This window comes from Stigmatopora nigra, chromosome 11 (assembly GCF_051989575.1).
Source record: "Stigmatopora nigra isolate UIUO_SnigA chromosome 11, RoL_Snig_1.1, whole genome shotgun sequence".
Taxonomy (NCBI): Eukaryota; Metazoa; Chordata; class Actinopteri; order Syngnathiformes; family Syngnathidae; genus Stigmatopora; species Stigmatopora nigra.
The window spans coordinates 11,794,589-11,814,496 of NC_135518.1; the positions used below are offsets into that span (position 1 = coordinate 11,794,589).

The 19,908-nt window shown below is 39.0% G+C and overlaps 2 protein-coding genes across 2 annotated transcripts in view; both read left to right on the plus strand.

Moving 5' to 3' along the window:
- Positions 1-845: 845 nt before the first annotated feature.
- LOC144204541 (mid1-interacting protein 1-B-like) lies at positions 846-2,624 on the plus strand. The gene is made up of 2 exons (XM_077728591.1): positions 846-979; positions 1,068-2,624. The coding sequence occupies exon 2, from the start codon at positions 1,360-1,362 to the stop codon at positions 1,852-1,854; it is 495 nt and encodes a 164-aa protein (XP_077584717.1). The 5' UTR covers positions 846-979; positions 1,068-1,359; the 3' UTR covers positions 1,855-2,624.
- A 4,002-nt stretch (positions 2,625-6,626) lies between these two features.
- The window catches only part of LOC144203973 (cyclic AMP receptor 4), a 59,414-nt gene continuing 46,132 nt past the window's right edge, over positions 6,627-19,908 (plus strand). Inside the window, 6 exon segments of the mRNA XM_077727623.1 lie at positions 6,627-6,772; positions 9,421-9,473; positions 10,454-10,508; positions 13,608-13,664; positions 13,762-13,822; positions 17,765-17,852. Coding sequence (XP_077583749.1) covers positions 6,695-6,772; positions 9,421-9,473; positions 10,454-10,508; positions 13,608-13,664; positions 13,762-13,822; positions 17,765-17,852 — 392 coding nt within the window. The 5' untranslated portion in view covers positions 6,627-6,694.

The window sequence follows — 19,908 nt, forward strand, 5'->3', positions numbered from 1 at the left end:
ACATGCAGTCCATTCGCTACTTGAAATTTGAGATGTTCCACAAATAGATGAAAGTACTGCCAATATTTTTGTCAATGCGCCGGAAGTGAGTCACAGTGAAGACAGTCTTTTTCTCAGAGTACACAGGACCGCAGACCTTAAGATGGCCAACAATGATTGGGCGCAGTCAACCCCCAAGTGATACTACAACTTTCAGGTTGCATTGTGTAATGGAATGAGATGCTATTCATGTGTTAAGAAGGGCTATTCGTGGAATGTTGCTGTACTTATTTTAGTATTTGCATGTATTGTTTGTGATTTTGGAATACATTATAAGGCTCCCCATGCATATTAGCAGAATAGTGGCCAGCAAGTAATTAAATGTATGATTTTTTAAAAGACATTTTTGAGTTATTTATACTGCACGTATATTTGAGCCAAACATAAATGCCAGTGCAATTTCTTACATCACCTTTCCCCACCCTTCTGTTAAATTGCTATTTCTGGAATTTGAGTGAGTCAATACAGTCAAGTCATCACTGCAAATGACACAAAAATACGTTTGGGAATTGAAAGAAAAAATCAATTTTCTCTTTGTGCAGTTTTTTTTACTTCAATTCCTTTCCCTTCGACGATGACTTGTGCATCGGCCTATTTTCTAAAAGCTTTTTGTCCCCGAAATGATTGTTTCGGCATCCCAAAAAGAAGTTTCTAAATCCTCATATAGAAAGGGAACACATGTGCTATTTGTTTTGCATAGGGAGCGTCCTCAACGCCGCCTCCTCATTGGTCCTCCATCTGTGTATCCCGCCTTCCTATTGGACGCGTCGTGTGATTGGTCGGCCTTTATTTCCAAGGCAGGTGGCCTGATGCCTCTGCTCATGAATATTCATGAGCTCATTTTGCTCTTCTTGCGTGCTTGCGTCACGCTTCGAGAATGTGGGCTGGCTGAGTTGATGCAATTATAGATTGAACGCAGGTAGACTCGGGACACTTCAAGGTAGGTAACTTTAGAAGCTATATAGAAAAAAAGGATGTTCCTGTATTTGTGGGTGTTTCTTTTACCTGCCGGTACTTTTTGTCCACAGTTTGGGAGCCCCTCCCAGCGTGGTTTGTGCACTCCGGGTGCTATTTGCGGTCACCGAGATCTTATTACGTCGGGCGAACCGGACAAACAGGTCGAGCCGTTTAACGTCTCTATTTAAAGTGCGGTGCGGAGAAAAAAGGGCAAACGTGAAAGAAGAAGAGAGCAAGCAAGCAACCACCACTAAGCAGGCCACCAGACAACCTCATTAGCCCGCCTAATAACGCACTAGCGTCGGACTCTCTACCCGGAAATCAGCGCCGCTTCCTCCTCGGAAGTAGAAACCAGCTAAGAAAATGATGCAGTCACTCTCTCAGACCCCCGTCAAGAAGAATTCTCTGTTCAACGCCATGAACCGTTTCCTGGGTGCCGTTAACAACATGGACCGGACGGTCATGGTGCCCAGTCTGCTGCGGGATGTTCCACTGGGCGATGACGCCGAGCTGTGTGAGGGCGACACCGACATGTTCAGCTATTACCAACTGCTCAAGTCCATTCGGAGGGACATCGAGTGGGGGCTGAAAGTCTCCCCTGTCGTCAAGGAGACGCCACCCAGGCTGACTCGCCTCAACTCCAACGCCTCCACCGCCTCTACCGGCTCCACCGGCTCGTCGTCCTCCTTCACCTCCTCACCAGGTTCCATTTCGTCTGAAGACGACGACTATGAGGAGGACGAAGACCTCCAGAAGCAGTTCCAGTACCACCTGGCTGGGCTCCAAGGGGTCCTGGGCAAGCTCACCGCGCAGGCCAACTCCCTCACCACCCGCTACAATCAGTCCATCGGACTCTAAAAAAAAAAAAAACCAAACAAACAGACGCTTTCCATTCTTTGGGGGCCATTTTGGGTCCTTTGAGGGCCACTGATGTTAACACCCGACAAATGTGTCGTCTTTATATGACGAGCATTTGGTTTCACTGTTTTGTGGGGATTTCCTCTGAGGGTTCCAACTCGCGGCGCCTTAAAAAATGTCCGTACTGATGCATTTTAACTTTAAAAAAGAGGCTGAAAAAGGAAATGAAAGCTGAAAAGGAGATGGCAGCCTTCTCACTTGTTTCAGTGACTGATGAGCTCCTACGAATGTATCCAAAGCGACTCCCCCGATTCCTTTTGCACTCACGGGCGTCGAGTTTTTTGCTCGCAACGGTGGTTACAGCCTATTTAAAACTTATTTAACGTCTAATTTATTACCTCAGGGCATGTGCGCGTATGAATGTTTCTTTCAGACAAGCAGAGGATGTGTGTTATGAATTGCCCATTTGAAAGTATTTCACATGTACCTATGAGCGTGCCACCTCTGCTTGTATGTGTTTTTTTTTATTATTTGTTTTAAATGAAAGCAAAGGAGACTGTTACTTCAACTGTCAGTGATTTTGCATGTCTCTCTATGGGTCAAAGAACTGGAATCAGCTGATCGTTCTTCACCGAGAACAATGACGAATTCCATGAGATCGCCATGAATGTTTTGTCTTGAATCTGACTGTGCCTGAAAGATGCATTTCTTTGCACTTTTTTTCTACTCGCCTTTTTATATGTGAAAAATAAACTTTTGTATCAACTCGATCTGCTTGTGCCACTTCATTTTTGTGCGGTTTAGCCTTGAGATATTTTGAAAATGCTATAACTCTTATTCAGGCTATTTTTTTTAACACTGACCTTTAATTTAGGATTCTTATATTCCAAACAGCATTTTTTTAAATGGAATCTTAGCTAAATGTGCTCTAAAATACTAGTGTGACTTTAATATGTTAGCAAAGAATAGTTAGGACACAAAACTATCCATCAAATTGACAGCAAATAATGAAATGTCATGATGATTACTAGTGTCATTTTTTGCAGGACATTTTGCACCGCCCACAAAACTTCCAAAAAGATGCCACACCCAGAATATTAGCATTCTTGCTATAAGTGTGCTATTCTCCATGCAATCAACATGTGCTATCTAGCTAGCTAGCTTGTGTGGGCCTAGAACGCGTAGCTAAATTCTGGTTGTGATGTCACAACTAGCATTGCTCTAAAAAAGGATGCTAATTTTGAATGGAATTACAAAAAATAGATTATTTCTACATATAAAATAACATTGTTTTCACAACAACAGAAAATAATCAAGTATGTTTTAAATACAATTTTTAAAGCACGTCTTAAGCCCTCAGTGGCTGCTAATCCCAAATATTTTTACATTTTTTTCCATCTGTTACATTTTTTTTGTGTGCTTTTACGCTTGACTACCAACACTTCTATTGTTTTATTTTAAATGACACTTAGGATTGTTCGTAAAATCTTATTTAACACGCAGCCGGTGCAGTTAAACGTTTCACGCGGTAAGAGTGAAGCAGAAACTAACAATTTGGAGTTATTACGCTTCATTTCCTTTGGGAAAATGTGTTGAGAGCAAATCAAAAAGCAGCCGAGAAGCCTTTTGGGAAGCCGCATTCCAGTTCGGCAACAGACTAAACAGACAAAATAAAAACATGTTTTTGTTTTGGGGGAGCGCTGCTGCTTCGCTTTGAATTATTAATCACTTGAAACGACAGCCATTCAACGACGTCTTATCCGCGTGGTTAGCCACTTTGTCGTTCCGTTTCTCTCGTCTTTTTTAGTGGCGCAATGAATATTTTTTTTTCTTAATATCGTCGTGCTCATTGTTAACATGCTGACAGCCAGGAATGACTGTGGTTCATTACCTCACTCATTTTCATGTCCTAATTATAGCCATGAAAAGCGTGCCCAACCGGACGAGTGTATTCAAAAATGTCGCCACGTTTTGGAATGTTAACAGAAGCTTCGCACTGAAATGGGAAGGGGAGGGTTCGAATTCAATTTTGGGACATTTTTAGGTCACTAAATGGCTTCCATTGACGACATTAGGCGTCCAATTCATTTCAATTGGAAACAATTGAACAAATATCTTGTCTTTCCCATTAATCCTCATCATTTCTTATTAATCTTCTAAATGGATAGGACGCCTAATGCCATCATTGGCACCCAAAAGTGAGTATTTGCGGCTTCTCTTCTAAGGAACCGGATGCGTGGGTTTTCTTTAGGTACATTGCGTTCCTCCCACATTCCAAAAACATGCGTGCTAAGCTGCTAGAACACTGTACATTTACCCGCCTTCTTCTGATCTGCAATTGGCTGACTGCCAATTCAGGGTGTTCATAGTTGGCTGGGATAGGCTCTAGCACCCCCTGCGACCCCTTTGAGGATAAGTAGTATGAATGTTTATTGTTATAAATAGCAGGCAATGAGTTCATTTTGTGTCACATTCTTGTTAGGACACGGGTGTCAAAGTGGCGGCTCGGGGGCCAAATCTGGCCCGCCGCATCATTTTGTGCGGCCCGAGAAAGTAAATCATGAGTGCCGATTTTCTGTTTTAGGTTCAAATTCAAATGGTTATATATGTTATAGATTACCTTTTTAAAATAAATCATTGCAATATTTTCACTGCAATTTTATTTTTGTGTTTTTAGTTCAAAGTGCATTTTGTAAGATCTAAAAATCAATATATAGATATTTTCTGTTTTCCAATTTAATGTTTAACATAACTAAAAATATATATTTTGTTTCCATTTGTAATGAAAAACATGCTTAAAAGAAATTTCACATTATTAAGAAAAAAAACGCTCCAAAAAACATTGCTTTAAATCTATATTTTAGGGTTATTTGTGGGTCACATCTTGTATGTTTTGGTACGTTTTCAGGTTACTTCATTTTTAACTCATTGGCAGCTTTGTTGAATTGGACGTCCATTTCTGTCAATGGCATTGGATGGTTTATAGTAAGGATATGTGGCGCGTTCAATTTGCCTTTGACTTTCCCTTGGGTCGTGCAATTGTGAAGTCGCAGTACTGCGAGAGGAGAAGTATTTGGGGCTATACTGTGATCACTCCCCCGGGTCCCGCCATTTATTTGAAGCTTTTTCTCATCAGCGGAAGCCGCCTGGTTGGCCTTCTCGTCTCCGGTCCAATCGAGTGGCTGCCATCCGTCGTGTTCTCCCAATCTGTGTCTTTGTTGTGTGCCATTAGTCTCGTTGTACTTGCTTAATTGGTTTCTTTCAATCTGTGTCAGATCCTTTTGTGAGTTCCGTTGTGCGCATGGCTTTTGTCTCACGCTAATCCCTGGAAGCTTTTCATTGGAGACAGCTTTTTAGATACCTACTGGCTTTTTTTGGGAGGGGATTTAAATGAGGCTTGTCAGGCCCAAATTGGAAGCAGCGGCCTCAAAGGTCGCACCGTTTCTAATCTGAGTTCAAACTAAAGCTCAGCAAGTCCCTCCACGGGGATTCAGAGGTGTGCTCAAAGGTGGACACAATTCGGAGAAATGAGAAATGGGGAAATTCAATGGGTGGAAAATGGACTATTTACATGCATTCTGAGAAGGTTTTGGTTTGTGGCATTTGTTAAATTAAATTTAATTGGACGTCCATTGTTAATGTTAGCCTTACAAATAGACATAATGTATGTCTATGGCAGTGAATATTAACAAAATAGGGGTCTAAGGATATTTTAAATTGTACAATTATTTTTTGGGGTGTATTTTTTCAATTTTATCTACTTTTATAAATATTAAAAATAATCAAAAAAATCACTATGCATAGCATGCGATTAATTGCAATAAAATGTTGTTTCCTTCTGTTATGTGCCTTGCATTTTTACTATAATTTGGCATATTTATGTCTATTAGACACACCCTGTATAAAGGTGAATAAACGGATAAGTTATCTATACTTCTTGATAGCAGTAAAATAGTTATAGTATATTAGAAACTGTAAAAAGTAATACATAGTAGTATTTAGATATACACTACTGAAAATAACTTGAGAAAATGTCCTTTACCATTTAAGTCATCATATTCAATGATATTCAATGCTAATTTTAGAACCTTTTGTTGGGCCACTGACAAGTAGTGCCCTGCGGGCCGTAGTTTGGACACAGGCGCCTTCGCCATTTTGAGAAGACACACCTTGTGGGTGACATTTCATTCTGTTGGGTGATTCACAATGTTTTGAGCACGCAGAGGCCACCGCTTCCGATAAAAAAAGGTCAGGCATGTGGCTGCCTTTGACTGCCAATGAGAGTTGTCTCGTATAACAAGCATCGGCATGTAGAGAAGGCGCATGTTGGGATGCCAGAAAAACTTGCTGCTACCTGAATGCATCACGTCATTTTTGGGAAAAAGTATTTCAAGGTGGAATTTAGACACATGTTTGCAGGTTTTTGGACTGATGCAATTGTTCTCAAACACGTGCAGTAAGACTTTTTTGCACAAATTAGGATTCTTGTGACTGAAACATTTTTATTGCATTCATATGAAAAGGTCAGAGGTCGCAAACAATATTTTGTGGTCCCTGTTTAACATCCATTTGTGTTGCCTTCATGTATTTTGCATAATAATTGAAAAACAATGAAAAAAACACAAAAATGCAATGAGTAAAACAAATTAGTCAATATAATTTGCTCATATAGCACTGAGAAACCCTCATTTGACATTTGAATACATCCCACCAACAAAAAAACGCTATTTTGGGTCTTATTTGACCTTTCACTTTTGCCGTAGACCAGGAAATGTGATGCACAGCACCAAAACACAACAAATCAACGCTGATATTTTTGATCAAACCAAAGCAAGACGAAATGGAGCCGATTCTTAAGCCACTCATTAACGATTCTTGCTGCGTATACTTTAACACAAATCCAGACGACTACTGATGCGTAAGTAGCCCGTGTGGATCGCTACAATCCCGGACACTTAGCTCGTTAGCAATAGCAACATTAGCTGTCAAATCGCAGAATGAACGCAGGTGTCATCAATCATGATGATCGTATTACTCCACGTCATCTAAACGACACGTTTTCCCGACGCTTCAGCTATAGCTAACTTGCGGTAAGAATCGTTTGTTTTGGCCAAATAAGTATGATGATCTAATAATTCCTTAGCTTGTCTAAAAGTGGGCGAGACATGTCAGTGCACGTTGAGCATCATGACTAAGATGTGCCTATTATAGCTGGTTTAAAGTGCATAGATCCAGTACACTGTTGATGCACAGTTAGCTTTGTTGCAAGAAGACCTGATCTGATTGTGTGTATGACTATGAAACATGCTGATTGTGGCGCAAGTTCAGGCAATCAACCGGTCAAACTGGTTGCTGTCTCCTTAAATCTTTTGACATTTTCATCAGATGTCGCTTACAAAACAAAACAACAGTCGCGTTTCATTATTTGGTGGGTCCAGGTAGACCAGCAGTCTCAGGAATAGGTTTTTATTGGCCAGCATCAAGAGGTTAAAAGATCATGTAATAATGTCTACACAAGAAGCTTGAGTTCAACCTACATTCTGTTGCAGGTTTTTTTGCAGTACACCAATGTTTATGTCTTGCAAAGATAAAATGTCTTCATATTTCAGTTGGGCTATTCTAACTTCATCTTTACTAATAATAAAAAAAAGTACTACCAAAGATCAAGATTAACAACATGTATGTTTTGCTTTGCAAAATTGGATTGACCATTTCTTGCATGCAATGAGACATTATTATTTGACAACAATATCATAATATAAAACTATTTTGTGGTTCCCTTGTAAGGAAAAGCGGTTGGGAGAATGAATGAAAAATTATGGATCAATTTTTGCAAACAAAAATCTATTATTTAAACAACTAGAAACTCAATAGAAAATATAATTCTGAACAAAATACAATTCATGAAAAACTACAAACAAAAGAATTGAAATACCACTCAATGAGCTAATAAATACGCCCAATTGCTATGCTCGTTTTTAATGTGGAATTATATTCGTTATGGGACAAAGGTTGTCTTTTAGTCTCGGTATTGATAGAATGATAGCGCCTGTGTGCTAGAGGCCAAAAGCGCAACGTCATTGTGGCGATCTCGCAGATATCGATGCTTTCAAAATGCAACGCTGTCACCCGCCGTCTTTCATTTCCGGCCGAGCGAGCGCATTTTTCATTCTTGTCATTCCCGCGCTTGCATGTTCAACATGCCTGCTTGTCTGTCTGTCTCGGTTGTTTTCGGATCGCTTTCCAGCTCTTTCTAATCATCTGTCAAAACAGGCCACGTAAGCTTGTTAACCGAAGAGGCGTGGCCGGCCGCATTTTCCCCCCCTGCAAGAGCTGTCTTCTGAAAAGCAATAGAAAGGCCACAATTAAATAGTTGGACTATGTATGATTCATCATATAAAACATGCCAAAACCAATTGTATTGTATTTTACGGACTATAAGGCGCACCCGAGTATGAGCCTACCCAGCCAAATATTACACAATGAAGCAAGGAAAAAGGTATATATCGCATTTTTTGAGTAGAAATCAAGAAAAAACATGTTAAAGTCAGAATAGGGAAATGGAGAATAACATGCTGAATACGTTTTTCAGAGAATATAGCCTAAAAAATACTAGAAATATGAAAAAAGTGCCACTTATAGTCCGGAAAATACGCTAGTTATTTTGCCAATGAATCCAAAAAGTAAAAAAAAAAAAATGCAAATAAACAACTAAAACAGATTGCAAAAAATAAATTAATAACATATCCGCTCAAAAATAGGTCACCTAACAATATAAATGTGGCACAAAGATATTCCGCCTTGATATGATAAAATGATGATTATCATACATTCTCTAGTAGTTATAACCAAACAATTTTATCCATAGATCGCATCAGTTCAGGTAGATGCCATCACTTTTGTAGTTTTGAAGTGTAAAGACAAATGTGATCATAAAAATATTTTTCATCCCTCCTTTGTTGTCAATGCAATAATGTATTTAATTGCGCATTTCCTGGTTGTCCTGCTTTAATTGGTCAGATCGATTGCAGTGTCACGGTCCTCTTGAGTTTTATTACACGCGAAATAGGTCACCTAAGCATGTAAATGTTCATGTTAAATGCTCCGTTTCAATGGAATGACATTTATTCTACTCGCATCCGTTTGTCGTTAACTAGGAACCTCCACAAACTGGTCATATTGTAACCAGCTGTCTACTATTGGAACCTTCCTGCATTTTATTATAAACAAATAGGCTATTATCCATAGCTTGGAATCACTCTAAATTAAAAAAATGGGTGTCAAATAATTAAAAGCCTTAAAATTGTTTGCTCCCAAACTATTTTTTCCATTTTTTAATGTCTTTAAATGCTTTTTCGAGTCAGAAAACAACGTCGCGTAGCAAAAGCTGGCTAGTCGTTACGGTAAAGCCGCTTTGTGTTTTTTCGTTGTACTTTCTAGGGTTATTGCTGTGAAGAAACAAGCCGCTCATTTGCAAGCTCGAAGCTTACGATCACTTACAGCGCAAGCTTGCACACTTTATTTATAGTAAGAGCCTCATAATAACTAATTGCTTCTCATTTCCAGGCGGTGATATTAACAGTGAAAAGAGCCACGGGAACGTTCTCATTGGTGGGATGGTGAGTATTACTTTACTTTAAATTACCTCTCGGTGATTCCTCTCGGTGACCTTTATTTAGTTTGCTGGTTACAGCGGAAGTCGTTGCAGCGGAGAAGGCGAACAGATAAAATCAAAGCTCGCCATTTTCTGGAAGAAATTTAAAAAAAAACTCAATTTTTGAATAATTTCACCACTGGCCATAATTAATTTTCCCAATGATTTTTGGTTACTGGTATATTAATAGCAATAGCATTCAAACTACTACTTTTGGGAAACACTAATACACTCATACCTCCTAATTATGAAATTAATTGGTTCCAGAATTTTTTTCGTAACTTCAATTTTTTGTAAGTAGAAGTGCACTTTATATTTAAATTCTCTTATTCGTTCTACGGCCCTCACACAACTACTAGCAATAATTTACAGGTAAAGTAATGGATAAGAAAATGCAAATACCTTAAATATATATAACATTTTTATAGTGTAGGAACAATAATACAAACATAAAATGGGGGAAAAGGCTAAGTCACAATTGGAGATTACTTCACCCGCCACTAGAAGGCAGTGTCTACCTTTGGGGGGGTTAAAAACAACCCCAAATAACGTTAAATAGACAACACCCAAAACACCATCCCTACATCACAGATATTCATTCTATTGAGGCAGTTCTTGGAAACTACGAACCACCATAATCGAGGTAATACTGCCTTAGATTTTAAATGGGAGCTGCAAACCTATTGTAATAAAACCATGTAAGCAAAATAAAAAAACACATAATCCAAGAAAGGGTTGAACTGTTCATCTTTTGATGGAATTTAAATTACAGCTTCATCTTTTATAAGGGGAGTGTTTTCTCATTGCAATGTGAAGTAATGTTTGCATGTTGCCATGGTGCATCGAACACGTTTTTTTTTCTTACTGCGGTGCATTGATAACGTATGTTTTATATTATTTTTTTAATCTTATTTTTTTTCTCACTGTCTTTCTCTCTCTCTACAGCTTATTTGTCGTCTTTGTGATCTGGTTGCTTCGCCGCTACCACTCTTTGGCGCAGGTGAAGTGGCCTTTCTTCTTATTTACGTTTGTGTTTGGCGTGGTTGCCACAGCAGATGTGCTCAATTAGTCTTGACAAATCCTTGGGCGTGATTGAGCCCGGTTAAATGAGGAGATTAATCACACGCGTGGGGTTAATTGACTGGTGGTTGTTCCGCGATAACGACCTGTAGCCCCCCCTTCCCATCCCTTCCCATCCCTCCCTCCACCGCCCCCATCCCTCGCTTTCTCCTCGGAGCAACGTTTCCCATCTCTGCGTGTACGCTAAATTGTATCAATTGTTTCCGCGGTACTACGACGCATGGACGCTTTCATTCGTTTGGCGACCGTTCGCCAGAAAAAGCAGAAAACGGTCATTCGTCTTTGCCTATTATAATGATTGGCTATTAATCGGGTCTGTAAAAAATGCAACGGTTTTTGGTGATTTGTTTTTAAATGAAGGATAACAACCTGTGATCAAAAAAGCAGTTATTTTATTTTAAGGTAATTCAGACAGTTAAGGTAAAAATAATTTAAAAAAATGTCCATTGGCATTGCACTTCTTTTTCTCACCATGGCCTCCAAGGGGGGCGCTATAAGACAGCTATACTGTAAGAATACAAGAAGAGTGTTTTCAACAGACTTGGTATGATCCAATAATTTAGATTTTTCTTTAATGGCCAGTTTTGCAATTATCTTACTTTTTGAATCAGTGAATTAGAATTTTAAAAATCCTAATTTCCATTCCTTGGCTTAAACAGCATGGACGCCTCAAAGGAATGGAGTTTATATTCAAAAAAACTAAAATAAAAGGTTGCATATTGATGCAATGGAGTAAAACAATAGATAAGAAGTCACAAAGGTGTGTCTTGCGAACCAGATGTGGCTTTTTTTTCTTTTTTTTTGCGGTGAGCAGACGCTAATTGAATTAACCGGTAAATTGCAGCTCCTGATTTCATTCATTACCGTTTACGTGGACGAACGTACAGAGTTGTAAATCAAATGGAATATTCTTGTCAAAACGCTAGTGATGGGTGAACGAAGCCTTTGGAAATATTGGAGTGTTTTGAGATCACATTTTTATATTGTTATTTTTTGGGCAAATTTGTTGGCTTCCATTGATGGACAATGAACATCCCATCCATTTTGTCAATAGCAATGAGAGGTGATAACTCAATGGCAGCCTTCCCATTTCAAATGGATTTCTTTTCTATCCACGTCAACGGGGGTGATGGAGTTGCGAGATGAACACATCCAAATAATTCTGAGATATAAGCATATTGCAAAATATAGAACGAGGCTGTCAGACTCGTTTTTTTTTAATAAATGATTAAAAGAAGTAGATTAAAATCCCTGAATATTCAGTTTTTTATACATCTAAAACTGTTTATTTTAGCTTTTTAAATATATTTTTTTACATTTTAAAACATTATTTTTGAACTAAAAACAGAAAAAAAGGGATTAAAAAATTACATTTATTGCCACTCAATTTACTTACCCGGGCCACACAAATTGATGCAGCGGTCCAGATTTGGCCCCCAAACCGTCACTTTAACACATGTGATATAGAAGAAAGAATCCCCAGCAGAAACGACACAAACTAGCACTTTAAACACACTTTCCCAGAATACTTTAACCATTTATAGTACAAAAATCGGAAGACCCAAAACAGTACCTATTTTTCCCGATTTGAGGCCATTTTCAATGCTAATTACGCCAATAAAAACCATTCAGGCCCGCCATCTTTACTTTGAACAGCCACACACAAAAAAAATCAAGCCCTTTATTTATATGAACGTGTCAGCCAAAGTCCTTCCAGGTCAATTATAGTCCGTGTGGCTAATTTTGTGCAGCGAGAGCATTTTCTACGTGAAGTGCGTGGCCCGGGTTTTCAGGTTGAGCCGCTCTCCAAAGTCATCCTGGTAATCTGAGGTAAAATGACAGCTTAACACCACGCTCAGGATGGATCCTCTTACCTCCGGACTGGGTCGCGCTACGTATCGCCACCTCACCGCCACCTCCGCCTCGTCGCCGCCTCCTCCTCCTTTTTTCCTCCCCCACCTCCATCTCCTTGCAAAGGTTATCCGTCAGTCAATAGTCTTTAGTGCTCTCTGGCCCCGCTGAGCTCGTTTCCTCCTCCCACCTCCATCCTGCAGCCTTGGCGAAGGTCGCCGTTGGACGTGTATTGATGAAAGATTGTGTTTATTTGCGCGCCTCGCTCAGCGCCGGCCGGGCTCCCGCCAGCCGTGCGTGCGAAGGCTGCTTAAAGCTGTCGATTATTGCAATCACGCAACTAAATGAGTTCGCCGTGCAGCGGAGGGGAAATGAGGAGGAAGAGAGTCTCCTCCGTCGTGGCTCGGGATGACCGCGTTTCCTGTTTTTGCTATCGTCCTACGCCCATCAATTCTCCCTGCCGCCCTTTTGTCCCTCGCCAAATTACGCCAAGTTCCGACCCGTATTAAAAAAAAAACGATTTGCGATTTTACTTTGGTTGATTTAAAAATCCATCTGAATCGACATAAACTATAGCTGGATGCAGTTCCACCTGCGACCACTAGTTATCAGCAGTCTGCCACCAGCTCAAGTCGCATATCAATTTAGATGCACTTCCACTTGTCACCACTAGTTTGCAGCAGTCTGCCACCAACTCAAGTTGCATATCAAATTGCCTGCACTTCCACTTGTCACCACTAGTTAGCAGCAGTTTGCCACTAGCTCAAGTCGCATATCAAATCTGACTAAAAATGTATGTAATATCTATGTATTATGTATGTATTCAATAAGTGGACAGTAATGCCCCCTGGAAAAGTATTCTACCTCACATGAATAAGTTATTTTTGGACCTATGGTAGTATATATGTGAAATTCTCAAGCTAATGTTTTGACCTGCCATTTTTTTTATGCAAATTAAAGTTTCTTTTTTTTTTTTTTAGTTGTTATAGATGGACAACACTAAGCCAATTCAAGTGTTGGACCGGAAACAAATTGTGAATTGATATGAGGCAATACAAACTCTTAATTGTGATTCTTGTGTCGCAATTAGCTTCCGGAAAATGGCGATGACGACTTGAGTGGTGACGCAAGTGGGCGTGTGACTCATTGTTTTGTTTTTTTTCCACAGAAAATGATTCTCAGCTTGACTGTCGCCGCCGCCTTTGACAGTTTAGCATACATCATGGTCAGTTTTTCTTCTTTTTATGGAAATGCCACTGTTGTTTTTATGCTCCCGCTATTGTGTACTTGAATATTTTTAATTTTTTTCCTACCGCCTACAGGGTAAATCCCATCCTGAGGGATCCCTCTGCGACTTCCAAGCCTGGTGGCTAACATACTTTGGTAAGATAAAGTTCCAGGAAGCAACACTTCCATTAAATGATAATCCAAAATCCATTGAATTGAAGCTGGCCAATTTGCGGTAGGTGCGTTTAGCCTGTGGAATTTGGCTGCAACACTTTTTCCCCTCCGAGTGACCAATCAGAGCACGGCAAAAAAAAAAAAAAAATGATGTCCTCGAGTGCCCTATGAGGACAAATTCCAAATCCCATCGCTTGAAGAAAACGTTCCGTTACTAATATAGTTTGTATTACATTGGCTGCATTACTAATTCCAAAGGATTGGAGCTGGCTAAAAGCTGATTGGATGAGTATATCGGAATAAGAAAATTTGAAAAAAAGATGGCAGTGGTGTCCATTGTTTACTAATGACAGCGTTAACCCTTTCAAGGACATTCCTGCAAACAGTGGAGATTAGTTAAGACCTAACCCTACTTCGTAAAAGAGGAAAAATTAGTATTAAAAACACAATTTGACTGAAATGCAGTTAAAATAGCAGCCAAAAAGATGTGCAGTAACAAAAAAAAATGATCAAACATCAGGCATACTTATTTAAATTTGCCTTCATTTTCTTTATTAATTTTTTACAATTTTAGAAGTTTGATATATATTTTTTAAATAATTCTATCAATAATTTTTATAAGGTTTTTTTTAATCCCTTTAAATACAAATATCCTTCAAATAATTCATTTATTAGCATTTTTTTTATGCCCTTTACTGCAGTTGGAGGTCCAACTGGTGTAAAAAACTAAATATTGTAACGTGTACATGAATTGACCCTGGGTCCACAAGTTTGAGACCCCTGCCCTTTAAAAAAAAGTGGCATCCAAACATTTAAAGTGCATATCTGTGAGATTTTCTGCAACAGTTAGCCGACCGACAGCCTATCAAATCTTCCTGGAAGAGAAAAAGGCCTTCCCCCACCAATCTGGAAGCAAAAACATTGCAAATTGCAATACAGTGTGAGCAAAGTGGGAAAAGTTCCCACATGAGCAAAGGAACTGTTGACATCACTCTGGCAAGTCCGCTCGCTGTCTTTTGGGTTTTTTACAAATCAAATTGCCACAGACAAACAGACAAATAAACCAAAAATCTCTTAGGGAAATGACCTGAAGTTCATTCATTAGCCACTCATATATACATATTTGCATGTTCTAAGCCTCGTAAAATAGAGAAGTCCATCTTATTTTTTGGGTGAATTTTTTGGTATTTTATTTTCGTCCATTATTTTGTCTTTATTTGAACGATTTGGTGGTTGTAAGTTATTTGCAGTGAAGTATAATTGTAACTGTAAACAACAAAGCACACTTGTTGTGTTTACCCTGTTCTAACAGTACAATATCAAATCTACTTTGTTAGTTTGCTGTAATGATTTTGTGCACGTCAAATCAATTCTTATATTTGGTCGTAAAGTATAAACGAGTTCAAACAAAGTACTTTGTTCATATGAAAGAGTAGATTTTGTGCACAAAACAAAACTTTCATTCAGGGCCCCCTGTAAAAAAGATATATATTAGTTTTTATTTATTTTTGAATGATTTTTTTTGAAAAGGTGCTTAGAAATGTTCAAAATAACTGAGACTTTCTTAAAGTGAAAAATGTTTCTTGTTTTCCCCCAAAAGTTTTCTTTTTTTTCTACAATTTTAGCCTTTATGGGACAACTATTTCAATTATTACCTATTATTTAAAACTAAAGAATCCGTATATCAAGATTTCATTTGAATATTAGCATAAAACATGAAGATTTTTTTTCCTATTTCAATTATCACCTATTATTTAAATCAAAACAATCTGTATATCTATACTTCATTTGAATATTAGCATAAAACACAAAAAGTTACTTTCTCGGACCGCCTAAAGTAATTTGGCAGTCCATTTTCCATCCCCCAAACCGCCACTTTGAACGCCTTATAGCAAAACACAATTTTTCTGTATATCTTCCCTTTCACCCAGCGTATCAAAGCCTTCCCCGGAATAAAAACAAATCACGTCTTTCCAACGCTGCCATTCGGGAAGCCATTTCCATCGCAATTTACCCGCGCCAGCCCCTTGTTTTTCCGCCAAAACGAGCCATTCTGACGGCAATTATACGGCCACTTTAGCCCCGCCGATTAGCATCCGGATTCTTAGTTAGGGCTCGGTGCTAATACGCCCCTTGGACGTCGCTTTTTTTTTATTTATTTCTTTTTTTTTATGGCTCTCACAGGCAAAGGCGTACGGCGAAGCGGCCACGGCGTAATGGGCAGTGAGTTAGTGCCGCGGGGTTGCCGCGTGTCAGCTCGCTTTATCACGAGCATCCTCACGCAAGGGACAAACGGCTGTACATAAACCCGAACAGGCACTTTGTTCTGTGTTGCGTCGAGACGGGTGGGAGCAGTACGCAGTAGTAGCGCCGCTTTTAAATTCACGCCAATAAAATGTTATGAAATGTGTCGGGAGACGGGGGGCAGGTGCGCTTTTAAAAAACAAGGGGCGGAGAAAAGATTTTTTTTCCTAGCGGGGCTCGTTCCGTTTTCATAAAGTCATCGGAGGCTCGTTGGAAATTTTTAGGGGGAGTAAAAAAAATAAGATTTATATTATAGGAGGATTTGTGGGTTAAATGTTTTGTGGGGCGTTTTATAACGTTACTCTGTGGTTTTATATTCTATACTAGGGGTGTCCAAACTATTTTTTGGGGGAAATCTGAAAGCCGTTTTTAGAAAAGGGATGGGTTGAAATTGTTTTGTTTTGTTTTGTTGGGTGGAGGTGCGGAATTGGGTAAAAAAAAGATGAGGTTTTTGGTTAAAAATGTGTTTTTTTATGGGTTGAGCTTCTGAAAATTTGACTATCATTTCCGATGTACCTAGTTAACATGGATTTGTTAATGGAATGCTAGTTAAATTAATAACCTGTATAACACAATTTAAAATAACACAAAAAAAATGACAAAAAAACTGACCAAAAGTCACAATTTAAAATTGAAAAAAAATATAACAAAAAAAATTGATAAAAAACAGACTCAATGTCCCAATTAATAATTGAAAAAAAATATATATATGAATATCAACAAAATTATCATTTAAAAAATAAAACATTACATTGCAATGTCAGAATCCTCCAAAAAAAATAAAAATCTAACTTAAGATTTGCCACATTTTCTACCCTGCCGACCAAATCCAATCACTGCACATTTATGACCTCTAAAGTCATGTTGGGAACATCATAAAACCGAGGACCCGAAACACACCGGGCCAGTCATTTATAGCCCACCGGCCATAGGTTGCCCACCCTAGAATTATAGCTAGGATCCGGTCACGTTCCGGTTGCGTAAGTCGCATATCACTCGAACTCGCAGACGCTGATTTATTGCGAAAGACGGCCGGCCTATTTTCTTAGTCGCCGCACGCCGCTTGCTTTTTTTTTTGGTTTGCGTGGCGGTGGTGGTGTTGTGCGAAAGCGAGTAAGCTGAGCACGCAGCTCTGAGAATTCATCATTGTGACGAGGAGCGGCCTTGCCCGTCCTGTCAAGAAAAAGGCGCACGCACACAAGGACGCGGCAAAAGAGGAAGGCTGAAACCCAAGTAGAACAAGGGACGCCGGCGCTTTGTTTTCACATTTTCCCTTTTGTGTCAGCCTCTTTACATTCCACCATGTTGGAATCCAACCGTCGTTCGTCTATCTGCGAAGACCCCCCCTCCTCCCCAGCCCACCCCAGCCAGCCTCGCCGCTTTCTCCGCCCCCGCGCGCCCACGCCGCCGTTATCTGGCTAGGCTTTTTCATAGTTCATCATTATCTCTCGCCGAGCTCCCCCCTCTCATACATCACTATAAGCCACAGGTTTCCTTCATATTACTAGCGAATGGGCTTCCATTCATCAAAAAATGTCACATATACATATGAACGTGCGCGGTTGGAAGGCGCATTGCATTCTGACCTTGTTTTTTTTTGTTTTTACCCCCGCCTTGCAGACTGGTGTACCTTGGTCTGGGTTTGTCTCATCACTATCAACATTTATGTCAACCTGGTCAGAGAGATGAGCACCAACAAGTATGAAATGTGAGTCCAAACCATAACTTTATACATCCTGTATTCGGGAAATGTCATTGTCACAGTAGAAAGAGGGTGAAAATGCAGATACATACATGAGAGGCATTTTAGACATAAATAGATAGGTAAAAAGCAAGTTAATAAATGAATACATAAATAAATATATAAGTAAATACATCACTAAATATATAGGTAAGCATCTTGCTGAAATATATATTCACATACATATATATATAAATATACACATACATATACATACAAATAATTATACACATATATATATGAATATTCATATTCATACATATACATATATGAATATACATATACATACATATAAATATACACATACATACATGTAAATATACACATATACATACATATACATGCATATATATATACATTTACACATACATACATATAAATATACACATACATATACATACATGTAAATATACACATATACATACATATACATGCATATATATACATTTACACATACATACATATACATACATATACACACATATACATATATAAATATACACATACATACATATACATACATATAAATATACACACATATATATTGCATGCTTGCATCTTGCAAGCTTCTGCACAGAAGCGTGTGTCCTCTTTTTGGAAACAAAATGTACTTTCCTCTAGCTATCTTACTAACGATAAGGTAGGAATGTATTGTTTACTACTCAATGCCAGCAAGTACTTTTCCATTGTATGCAATCTTTTTTTTTGCCCCGGCCCAGGAGGCTCCTTTTTGCAAAAACGCTCACTACATAGTTGACTTTGGTTCGGACCTTTTTTTTTTCTCTCCTCTTTTTCCACCTCTCGGATTTCCAATCTGGCCATCGGAACGGGGACATCCCAACCAACTTGACGGTATTAACTAAGCGCATTGGCTCCATCGCCTCAAGTTGGCCCACTTATTTTGGAATGCCGTTTTAATCGTTGTTTATTTATGGGAAGACGGCAAAGTGATTTCAGCCCAAACCATAAAAAACGATAAGATTTTTTTTATTTTTTTGCGCCTTTAACAGAGTTGTGGCGAATCATTTTACCTCCCCCAAAATGCTAATGGTAGAGCCCCGTCCACCTAATCCAAACGTCTTATATCATTCTGTAAGCCGCTTTCACACTAGCTTCCCTGTAAATTGGCGTAACGTTAGAGCCGGGATTTATTCGGCTGTCCCTTTTCAGACTCAACTCGCCAACACGGACGGGACGGCGATGTGTCCAGAGTGTGCAGTTACGCCGGCCCACGCCACTTGGCCGAATGAGATCACTGGCGTCTACTGACCCAGCTTCGTACGGCCCCCCCTGGTCGCCCACGACAATAATATTTAGACCCCAAGGCCTATAAGAAAGATAACATTAAAATCACTGCGAAAATTTGCTCCAAAAAGTTGGTTAATCTCCCTGCATAGCTAATTTGTCAATTATATTTATATCTGATTTTTATCAACTCTTTTTTAAAAGTCCTTCAGCATCATTTATCTCATTGCCCAAACTACAATTTTTTAAATATAAAAATGTGTAAAATAATTATAACTGGAAATGCCCATTTGCAACCTTTTGTATTTCAATGTAAGTAATTCATGAATATTTAGTGTTTTTTTTCTTTTGATTGAAAACACAATATAAATATTTAATAGGTACATTTCAATATTTAAATTAATTTGACCCATTTCTATTCAAAGAATCATTATCTAAATAATTATATTTGCCCATATAAGGCTCAAAAATAGTGTTTTGACCAATTTTTATGTGTATAAATGATCTACAGAGTTGGGAAAAATAGGCTATCATTTCATTAGTTGATCAATTATGGTTTATGGGGTGAAACTATAACGTAGTCCGGCACAAAAATGAGTCATACCTGAATGTGCAGTACTTTGACTTTAACGCGGGATCGATTCCTACTCGGAGGCGGTGTCATTGTAAGTGCCAATGGTTGTATTTCTTTCCAAATGACTGTTTAGGCCCAAAATTGTCTCCGGCACCCCGCGACCCCGTTGCCAAAACCCACGTGACCCCGCTGGCACGTCGCTGC